Raw genomic sequence first — 12,006 nt, forward strand, 5'->3', positions numbered from 1 at the left:
AAATATAGTGGTTTGATGGATTATCTCAAATCTAGATTTGAAAATGACAATGTGTTGATTGGTAAAATGATAATACTTCCATCATCTCTTGAGGGTAGTCCCAGAAATATGCAGCAGCGATATCGGGATGCTATGGCAATTGTAACGAAGTATGGCAAGCCCGATTTATTCATAACCATGATGTGCAGCCCCAAATGGGCACATATTGCAAACAATTTACAACGCTGGCAAAAAGTTGAAAACATACCTGACTTGGTAGCCAGAGTTTTTTGTTTGTTTGTTTGTTTGTTTTCAGAGTCAGGGTCTTGCTATGTTGCCCAGGCTGGAGTGCAGTGGCTATTCACAGGTGCGATCCCACTACTGATCAGCACGGGAGCTTTGACCTGCTCCGTCTCTGACCTGGGCCGGTTCACCCCTCCTTAGGCAACCTGGTGGCCCCCCCGCTCCCGGGAGGTCACCATATTGATGCCGAACTTAGTGCGGACACCCGATCAGCATAGCACACTACAGCCCAGAACTCCTGGGCTCAAGCGATCCTCCAGCCTCAGCCTCCCGAGTAGCTGGGACTACAGGCGCGCACCATTGCGCCCGGCAGAGTTTTTAATATTAAGCTGAATGCTCTTTTATCTGTAAATTCCATTTATTTGGCAAAGTAATAGCTAAAATTCATGTCATTGAATTTCAGAAACACGGACTGCCCCATGCTCACATATTATTGATATTAGATAGTGAGTCCAAATTATGTTCCTCTAATTAATTCCCTTTCAATGTGCATGAATTTCGTGCACCAGGTCACTAGTGAACATTATAAAAGAACCTATTCCCAGTTTGGATGAGATTGGTTGATTTTAGTGCTTGGTAGATTTGTATTAAAACTTAAAAATGTGAGCTCATGGATGTAGAGAACAAATTGGTGTTTGCCTGAGGAAGGGTTGGGGTGAATGAAATGGGAGAAGAATCATAAAGTATAGATTTCTAATTATAAAGTGAATGTCATGGGAATATAATGTACAGTATGGTGACTGTAGTTAATAATATAATGTATTGCATATTTGAAAGTAGCTAGCAGAGTGGATCTTGAAAGTTCTTAACCACAAGAAAATAATTTTGTCACTGCATGGTGATGGATGTTAACTGAACTTATTGTGGTGATTATTTTACAGTACATACAGATATCAAGTCATTATGTTGTACACCTGAAAGTAATATAATGTTATGTCAGTTATACCTCAATTTTTGTCTTTTTCAGTTGGAGTCATTCGATGTCCAGTTTGTAGCCAAGAATGCGCAGAGCGACACATCATAGATAATTTTTTTGTGAAGGATACTACTGAGGTTCCCAGTAGTACAGTAGAAAAATCTAATCAGGTAAGTGTATTAAGTCTTGAATCTTGTGCCTCCTCTTTTTTTATTTTTAAATATATTTTTATTGATTCAGAGAGGGAGAGGGAGAGAGGGATAGAAACATTAGTGATGAAAGAGAATCATTCATTGGCTGCCTCCTGCACAGACTCTACTGGGGAGCGTGCCCGCAACTTGGGCATGTGCCCTGATGGGGAATCGAACCATGACTTCCTGGTTTATAAGTTGACACTCAATCACTGAGCTACACCAGCCAGGCCTTTTGCCTCCTCTTAATGAGGCAGCCAGAAATGTTGGAGGACTTGAAAATAAAAGGTGTCAAATATTAGAGCATTATATCTATGAAATGATGTAATATTTTAAAGGTATATATGTATATGAAGAATAATGACTAATTCATCTGAAGTAATAAAATAGTGCAATGTAGAAGCTCTGATGACACTTCTATCTTACCTGTCCTGGCAGAGAAAACCATTATTCTATATTTGACATTATTTCATTTCTTTGAAATTTTACGCTGTATTGACAATTAGAATTTTTATTTTAAGCCCTCCCTTTAAAATTTTTTTCTGTTTTAATTATAAGCTCTATATTGATATATACGAAAATTTTCATGTCTTTGATCCAGTACAGTTTCTGCATTATAAGAAAGTCTTCTTTTCTACATGGTATTTCTTTGAAAGCCTCATTTGGTAGCATTGTCCAAGGTATTACATTTAGAGGTCCAATGGTGTTTTTCTTTTTTCCTTACTTCCATAAACCCACATGTAGAAGATTTCTGTTGGCCTCTTATATCTAAATGTCAGGTTCCTAGTGGATGTACTCCAGCGGAGGTGAGCTATAATTCTGCAGTATATGCTAAATTTAAGTGTAGTGTATTAGTCTGTTTTTGGATCATGAATCATTGATAGTTTCTCTAGGCCAGTGGTCGGCAAACTCATTAGTCAACAGAGCCAAATATCAACAGTGCAACGATTGAAATTTCTTTTGAGAGCCAAATTTTTTAAACTTAAACTATATAGGTAGGTACATTGTTATTAACTTAATTAGGGTACTCCTAAGGCTTAGGAAGAGCCACACTCAAAGGGCCAAAGAGCCACATGTGGCTCTCGAGCTGCAGTTTGCTGACCACGGCTCTAGGCAGTTTCTTCAATTTGGAACAGAAGATCTCTGAAGGAACTGAATCTGAGTATAAAAAAATGATTGTTAACCTAAAATGTAAAAATCTAAAAAGTAATATTTTGGACTCTTCAGTAATCACACAGCTAAAGTTTCTGTACTTTCATTTTCAGTGTTTTTTCCATTGGGAGCTATAGGAACTTAGGGTTCACTTTAAATGAATATGACCACTACTAACTAAAATATCTCTTTTTGTTTAAAAAATATCCACAACTCTTCCTAATGTGAACTTTCATCAAGGTCAAAACAGGGTTGGGTGCAGAGAATAAACTTTTCTAATTGTTGTGAAATCAGCTTTAAGGAATGGAATAATCATTACGTGAGCTACAGTGTAAAATAGCCCCATTGAAAGTTCCCTTCTGAATACTACTGACTTTGTTTCTGTTGTCTAGCGTGCCCTATCATTTTGCTTTACATATGATAATATTTTCAGATGTATTTTGTTAGTCATATCACACATCAATTACAGTTTAGGTGAACTCTAGTAGTACATGTGAATGATCAAACCAGAAGATTAAAAAACAAAGCAGCGTAAATAATCAACAGGGTGGAGAAATGATAAGACATGAAATTATGATAGGTGAGAATGGAAGGAATTCAAATCTAAAGGACAATTTTAAGAGGCTGTTTTATGTCTCTTTATAATCAGTTGGTTTTCAGTGTTTATTTACTCTGCTTCTATTACAGAAACATAAAATAAGTTATAATCAATTAAACTAGAGATAGAGTCCAATAGATATCTTCAATGTTAAGTGGAGGTGGGAAGAGTATTAAGTTTGGTTCAAAGAATAAGATGCTTGTAGGGATATTTTGGGAACAGAGACTTAGGTGATAATGTAGGATGAATTGGGGTTAGGAAGCAGTAGGTGAGAGGTAGAGCTGAACTAGCATGGTGGTGATAAGGGAAGGAAGGGGTAAGTTATAGTCCACTCAGGACTTGATAATACCTGATTGCATGTGGAAGATGAGAGAGGCCCCACTGCCAAGATGGTGGTTCCTTTCCACAGATAAAGAGAGCAGGGAAGTAGACAGAGGTGAAGAGAATTGGATTTGAATGTGATAAACTTGTCTATAAGATAGAAATGTCTTCTGTGGTCACACTGGAGCTCTGAAGAGTTTATAGCTGGACATAAAGTTTGAAAAACTTTTGTGATGGATAATTTCAACCATTCCCCAAAATTGAGTTTAGCACCATGTACCCATTCACTCAATAGTCCACAACCCTTGTTTTATGTAAAATAACCCTGACACCCCCCCCCATAAACACTAGATTATGTTGATGTTAATTTCTGGTTTTACATAATCTAATCCATAAATATTTCAGTATTTATTACTATGGAAAAAATAAATTTTTCTTTAAATATAGTCACCATATTAATTTATGTGTAAAATGTATAGTAATTCCTTAATATTATCAAACATTCAGACACTGATCAAATATCTCTATTTGTTGCAGTTTTTAAACAGTGGCTTGTTTATATAAGAATCCAATAAGGCCTACACAATGCGTTTGGTTGATTTATCTAAAAAATATCTTTAATCTCAAATGACCCCTTTGCCTCACTGGCTTTCTTTATCCTCTCTTCTAACATATTTGTTGGATAAACTGGGTTTAGTTCAGTAGAGTTAGCCCTATTCTGAATTTTGCTGACCATTTCCATAAAGTCATTTAATGTGCTTTTCTCTCTTTTGTATTTTGTATAAACTAGAAATGAAAATGTAGAGGCTGGGTTAGATTCAGGTCCCATTGGGTGGAGGGGTGGAGGGGTGAGGGGGTGCGTAAATACTTTCATATGTCCATTTGTATTTCAGTTGGGAAGCATATGATGTTTGGTTGTCTTTCTCTTTTCTGATGTTTATGTCCATTAATGATCACTGCCAAATTCATATTTCATTAGGGCTTTGTGAAATGATTACATTTTCATTCTATCATTCCCCTTTATCTTAACACTAGAATGAAAAGAGTTTTCTTTCTCTATTCTTTGGTTAAGCAGGGAAGGTAGGTTAACATTGATTCTTTCCCTTTCGCTGCTAATTTTTAAAAAATATATTTATTTTTTGATTTCATGGAGGAAGGGAGAGGAGAGAGATAGAAACATCAATGATTAAATCATTGATCAGCTGCCTCCTGCACATCCACTACTGGGGATCGAGCCCATAATCTGGGTATGTGCCCTGACCTGGAATGGAACCTTGACCTCCCGGTTCATAGGTCAACACTCAACCGCTGAGCCACACTGGCTGGGCTCATTGCTAATTTTTAGAGTAGTGACTTAGTTTCTTAGCATTTCTCAGAGGTGACTCCTGAGTGGTAGGTAGGTGTTCGTGTTTATCATTATAAAGTCATGGATTATTAACATAAAATGTGTTGTAGTTATTTTTATTGGTGCTCAAATTGTGCCATTAGGCAATAGGAGCCTCAAATTGATTCCTGAGTCCTCCTGACACAATCACCATAGTCACTGCTGTTTCTCTTGCTTTCTCTTTTGACAAGATACTGGTCATTTTCTGTTCTAGACCTGGAACCAGCCATTTCTTCTAGGATCCTTGGTTTCTTTTAATCAGGAAAGGTATTTGGAGACCACAATATGGGTGCTAGGATGCTCAACACCATTGGGTTGATTATTTTACTATGTCTTTGAGGAGAATGATTTAATATACTTTTTACTTTAAAAAAGAGAAAGAGAAAATACCTCAGAAGTGTGTATATATAAGTCTAATTTATAATTACAGGGTTTTACCTTTTTTTCTTTTAATCCTCACCCGAGAATATGTTCTCATTGATCTTTACGGAGAGAGGAAGGGAGAGTGGGAAACATCAATTAGTTGACTCCCATATGCACCCCAGCCTCGGATCAAACCCACAACTTAGATATGTACCCTGACCAGGAATCGAACCTGAAACCTTTTGGTGTACAGGAAACTGCACCAACCAACTAAGCCACCCAGCCAGGGTGGGTTTTACTTTTTTTATTTTATACTAGAGGCCCAGTGCACAAATTTTGTGCATGGGTGGGATTGCCTATGGCTGGCAATCAGGGCCGATTGGGGCCGGACCAATCGGGGCCTGAAGGCCCTGGCAGGGTCAGGAGAGGAGGCGATGGTCACCGGGCACAGAAGGAACAGACGCCGGATGATGCTGATGCCACCATCGTCGGTGCCCTGCCTCCCCCGCTCCTCCTCCCCTCACCACTGCGCCACCACTGTGGTGGGTGGGCAGTGGGCTGATCAGGGCCTGCTGGCCGGGGGCAGGGATGGGGCATTCGAGGTTGGCCACTGGCCCCGAGGAGGGAGCCAGCCTTTTTGGCTCCCCTGGGAAAGGGGCCACGTCTGCTGCCACCCACCCCTAGTTCAGGGCCCAGCCCCGATTGGGCAACTGGGGCCTGCTGGCCGGGGGGAGGGACCGAGGGAGGTTGGCTGGCTGGGGGAGGTTGGCTGTGGGAGTGCACTGACCACCGGGGCAGCTCCTGCCTTGAGTGCCTGGCCCCTGGTGGCCAGTACGTGTTATAGCGACCAGTCGTTCTGGTTGTTTGGTCGTGTAGATCGCTTAGGTTTTTATATATATAGATTTATCTCACTTCTACAGTACTAGAAATATTGGTCCTTAATTACATTGACATAATTATTTTCCCCAAATATATAAAAATATTTATATAGTGATGTGTTCATATATATTAAAATAAATATCAATGTAATACATAAGGTATCTGTATAAATAAATACTTACATTATGTATTATAGGTTATATGATAGTTTTGGTACAATCAGAAATCATTTTAATTCATTTTTAATGTTAATTATTTTGTTTTTAATTCTTTTTAAATTAAAAAAGTTTTAAATTGTAGTTGTCATATATTAGTTTCAGGTGTGCACCATAGTGACATTTATGTAACTTACAAAGTGATTACTTTATTAAGTCTCTTACCCATCTGACACCATACATAATTATTAAAATATTATTGACTACTACAGGTCTGTTGCATGAAGAGATTCATGCAATAGGCCTTCCCTTCCCCTGGCTGCCGGCACCAGTTTTCCTCCAGCACCCGGGACCCAGGCCTTCGCTCCGGCCTGGAGCCTTCCATTTTCCCTGCTCCAGCCTGGAGCCTTCCGTCTTCGCTCCGCCACTTCCCGCCTACATATGCAAATTAACTGCCATCTTTGTTGGGTTAATTTGCATACTCTCCTGATTGGCTGGTGAGTGTAGCAGAGGGACGGTCAATTTACATGTTTGTCTATTACTAGGTAAGATAGTCTCTATGCAGTACTTTACATCCTGATGCCTATTTTTATAAATGGCAATTTGTAATTCTTAATCCTTTCATATTTTTCACCCAGTTGGCAACCATAACTTTGTTTTCTGTATCTATGGGTTTGTTTCTGTCTTATTTGTTGGTTTATTTTCTTTTTGGATATCACATATAAGTGAAATCATATGGTATTTGTCTTTGTCTGGTTTATTTCACTTAGCTTAGTACCCCCTAGGTCCATCATGTTGTCACAAATGGCAAGATTTCAGTGTTTTTTATGACATCCTCACCAATACTTGTTTATTGATTTATTGATAATATCCATTCTGACAGGTGTGAGGTGATACCTCATTGTGATTTTAACTTGCATTTCCCTGATGATTAGTGATGGTGAGCATCTTTTCATATGTGTGTTTGCTATCTGTATGTCCTCTTTAGAGAAATGTCTATTCAGGCTCTCTGCCCATTTTTTAATTGGATTGTTTGTTTTGATGTTGAGTTATATGAGTTCCTTATGTAGTTTGGATATTAATCCCTTATCAGATGTATCATTTGTGACTATCTTCTCTCATTCATTAAGTTGTCTTTTTGTTTTGTTGATGGTTTTCTTCAGTGTGCAAAAACTTCTTAGTTTGACATAGTCCCATTTGTTTGTTTTGTCTTTTAGAAAAATATATATTGTTTTGATTTTTAAAGAGAGGAAGGGGGAGCATTATCCCAGTCCTTTGAGGTACTGCTTCCCAGCAATTGTTGACAGTTTGACTCAAATAAACTAACAAAAATTCTTTTTATTTACGAGTCCATTTTATTTATTTATTTTTAATTTTGTTTTATTGCTTAAAGTATTACAAAGAGTATTACATATGTCCTCTTCCCCACCCCCCTTGAACTTCCACTGGCCTCCCCTACCCCCCAGTGTCTTGTGTCCATTGATTATGCTTATATGCATGCATACAAGTCCTTCAGTTGATCTCTTACCACCCCCTCCCCCCCAACCCTCCCTGGCCTTCCTTCTTTAGTTTGACAGTCTGTTCGATGCTGTTCTGCCTCTGTATCTATTTTTGTTCATCAGTTTATAATGGTCTTTATTATCCATAAATGAGTGAGATCATGTGGTATTTTTCTTTCATTGACTGGCTTATTTCACTTAGCATAATGCTCTCCAGTTCCATCCATGCTGTTGCAAATGGTAAGAGTTCCTTCTTTTTTACAGCAGCATAGTATTCCATCGTGTAGATGTACCACAGTTTTCTAATCCATTCATCTACTGATGGGCACTTAGGCTGTTTCCAAATCTTAGCTATGGTGAATTGTGCTGCTATGAACATAGGGGTGCATAGATCCTTTCTGATTGGTGTTTCTGGTTTCTTGGGATATATTCCTAGAAGTGGGATCACAGGGTCAAATGGGAGTTCCATGTTTTGTTTTTTGAGGAAACTCCATACTGTCTTCCATAGTGGCTGCACCAGTCTGCATTCCCACCAGCAGTGCACAAGTGTTCCTTTTTCTCCACATCCTCTCCAGCACTTGTCGTTTGTTGATTTGTTGATGATAGCCAGTCTGACAGGTGTGAGATGGTACCTCATTGTTGTTTTGATTTGCATCTCTCGGATGATTAGCGACTTTGAGCATGTTTTCATATGTCTCTTGGCTTTCTGAATGTCCTCTTTTAAAAGGTGTCTATTTAGGTCCTTTGCCCATTTTTTGATTGGATTGTTTATCTTCCTTTTGTTAAGTTGTATGAGTTCCCTATAAATTTTGGAGATTAGGCCCTTATCAGATATAATGTTGGCAAATATGTTCTCCCATGTAGTGGGCTTTCTTGTTGTTTTGTTGATGGTTTCTTTTGCTGTGCAGAAACTTTTTATTTTGATGTAGTCCCATTTGTTCATTTTCTCTTTAGTTTCAACTGCCCTAGGAGCTGTATCAGTGAAGAAATTGCTTTGGCATATGTCTGAGATTTTGTTGCCTTTGGATTCTTCTAGAATTTTTATGGTTTCCTGTCGTACATTTAAGTCCTTTATCCATTTTGAGTTTATTCTTGTGTATGGTGTAAGTTGGTGGTCTAGTTTCATTTTCTTGCATATATCTGTCCAATTTTCCCAACACCACTTATTGAAGAGACTATCTTGGCTCCATTGTATGTTCTTGCCTCCTTTGTCAAATATTAATTGAGCATATTGGTTCGGGCCGATTTCTGGGTTCTCTATTCTATTCCATTGATCTATATGCCTGTTCTTGTGCCAGTACCAGGCAGTTTTGAGAACAGTGGCTTTGTAATACATCTTGATATCTGGTATTGAGATCCCACCTACTTTCTTCTTTCTCAGAATCGCTGCAGCTATTCGGGGTCTTTTTTTATTCCAGATGAATTTTTGGAGAGTTCGTTCTAGGTCTGTGAAATATGCAATTGGTATTTTAATGGGAAGTGCGTTGAATTTATAGATTGCTTTGGGCAGTATGGACATTTTAATGATGTTGATTCTACCAATCCAAGAACATGGTATGTTCTTCCATCTCTTTATGTCTTCCTCTATCTCTTTTTTCAACGTCCTGTAGTTTTCTGAGTAGAGGTCTTTTACCTCTTTAGTTAAGTTTATTCCTAGGTAGCTTAATTTTTTTGGTGAGATGGTAAATGGGATTGCTTTTTTAGTCTCTCTTTCTGCAAGTTCACTATTGGTGTATAGAAATGCCATAGATTTCTTGGCGTTAATTCTGTATCCTGCTACATTGCCGAATTCTTTTATTAAGTCTAATAGTTTTTTGATGGAGTCTTTAGGGTTTTTTAAGTATAATATCATGTCATCTGCAAATAAGGACAGTTTTACTTCCTCTTTTCCAATTTGGATGCCTTTTATTTCTTCTTCTTGTCTAATTGCAATGGCTAATACTTCCAGTACTATGTCGAACAGGAGTGGTGAGAGTGGGCATCCCTGTCTTGTTCCTGTTCTTAGGGGAAATGGTGTTAGTTTTTGTCCATTGAGTATGATGTTGGCTGTGGGCCTGTCATATATGGCTTTTATTATGTTGAGGTATGATCCTTCTACTCCCACCTTGCTGAGAGTTTTTATCAAAAATGGGTGTTGAATTTTGTCAAATGCTTTTTCTGCATCAATTGATATGACCATGTGGTTTTTTTCTTTCAATTTGTTTATGTGATGTATCACGTTGATTGATTTGCGGATATTGTACCATCCTTGCATCCCTGGGATAAATCCTACTTGGTCATGGTGTATGATCTTTCTGATGTACTGCTGGATCCGATTTGCTAAGATTTTGTTGAGGATTTTGGCATCTATGTTCATGAGGGATATTGGCCTGTAATTCTCTTTCATTGTGTTGTCTTTACCTGGTTTTGGTATTAGGGTGATGCTGGCTTCATAGAATGAGCTTGGAAGTGTTCCTTCCTCTTGGATTTTTTGTAGTAGTCTGAGGAGGATAGGTTTTAGTTCTTCCTTGAATGTTTGGTAAAACTCCCCTGTGAAGCCGTCTGGTCCTGGGCTTTTGTTTGCTGGAAGCTTTCTGATGACTGCTTCAATTTCTTCCATAGTTATTGGCCTATTGAGATTTTTAGATTCTTCCTGATTAAGTTTTGGAATGTTGTATTTTTCTAGAAATATGTCCATTTCCTCCAGGTTGTCTAGTTTGTTGGAGTAGAGTTGTTCATAGTATTTTTTAACAATCATTTGTATTTCTGTGGGGTCTGTTGTTATTTCGCCTCTATCATTTCTGATTTGGTTTATTTGGGTCCTCTCTCTTTGCTTCTTGGTGAGCCTGGCTAGAGGTTTGTCAATCTTGTTTATCCTTTCAAAGAACCAGCTCTTGGTTTCATTGATTTTCTGTATTGTTTTTTTGGTCTCTATGTCATTTATTTCTGCTCTAATCTTTATTATCTCCTTCCTTCTGCTCACTCTGGGCTTTTCTTGTTGCTCTCTTTCTAATTCTTTGAGCTGTAGATTTAGATGATTTACTACCATTTTTTCTTGTTTGTTGAGGTAGGCCTGTAGAGCTATAAACTTCCCTCTCAGGACTGCTTTCATTGTGTCCCAAAGGTTTTGGATTGTTGTGTTTTCATTGTCATTAGTTTCCAGGATGTTTTTAATTTCTTCTTTGATCTCATTGGTAACCCAGTCAATATTTAATAACATGCTATTCAGCTTCCAAGTGTTTGTGGTCTGTGTGTCTTTTTATTCCAGTACCTACTGTTTGATTACTATAGCCTTGTTGTAATATAGTTTGAAATCAGATAGTATGATACTTTCAGCTTTATTCCTTTCCAAGATTGCTTTGAGAACAAAGACAAAGTTTGGAATATTATAAGTTAGAGGATGGGCCTTATGGAATGTCAGTTTAAAACATCCGAAGAGGAGATGCTGTTTGTCTTGTGATGGTCTCTGAACCTTTGGCCTTAGAATCTCAGACCTCAGAGGAACAAGAGTAGGCTGATGATGTTGATATTTCTAATGCTGGTTTTACAAGTATTGGAAAAACTACAAGCTTGCGGTAACTGTTGCTATGAAAGGAACTGCTGCTTTGTGTGGTGTGCACAGAAATTGCCTGCAAATAGGAAGCCCACTAAGAAGATTAAGTCCTTTCTTCCTCTGGCATTGCAGTACCACCTATTCTTGGAATGTAATGTGAAACCAGCTCATAAAACAAAAATATGGCTTGCTGAGTAAGAGTACTGAAGAATAGAATTGGTGCTGAATGTAGAAATTATGGAGTTATGTCTGTCAAAACAGAAAGCAAGAAAGATAGTAAGAATATGTGTATGCACTGGAGATTCTTAATCAAATCGTCATCTTTTAAAGTTACTTGAAGTAAATAATTATTCTCTACATGGCTAAGCCACCCACTTGATAAGACAGGTTCATATGTTTCATTTTTGCTTTTGATGTTTAAGGATTTAAATTTTTTAATTTGTGTAACTATATATAAAACATTTATATAGTTCTAAAGTAAAATCTATAGCACAGGGTGTATTCAGATAACTCAGACATCTATCCCCATCTCATCTACCTGACTTCCTTTTTTATTCTCTGCCTTATAGAGAATTTCTTTAATGGTTTATCCTTTTACTAGAGGCCCGGTGCACAAAAATTTGTGCACTCGGGGGGGCGGGTCCCTCAGCCCGGCCTGTGCCCTCTCACAGTCTGGGACCCCTCGGGAGATAACGACCTGCTGGCTTAGGCCTGCTTCCGGGTGGCAGAGGGCA

The 12,006-nt window shown here is 38.3% G+C and overlaps 1 protein-coding gene across 1 annotated transcript in view; it reads left to right on the forward strand.

Moving 5' to 3' along the window:
- Positions 1-12,006, forward strand: part of TRIM24 (tripartite motif containing 24) — a 75,323-nt gene that overhangs the window by 4,916 nt on the left and 58,401 nt on the right. The window contains exon 3 of the mRNA XM_014546700.1: positions 1,250-1,368. Coding sequence (XP_014402186.1) covers positions 1,250-1,368 — 119 coding nt within the window. The remainder of the gene's footprint in view (positions 1-1,249; positions 1,369-12,006) is intronic.

Source organism: Myotis brandtii, unplaced genomic scaffold, assembly GCF_000412655.1.
Source record: "Myotis brandtii unplaced genomic scaffold, ASM41265v1 scaffold455, whole genome shotgun sequence".
NCBI lineage: Eukaryota > Metazoa > Chordata > Mammalia > Chiroptera > Vespertilionidae > Myotis > Myotis brandtii.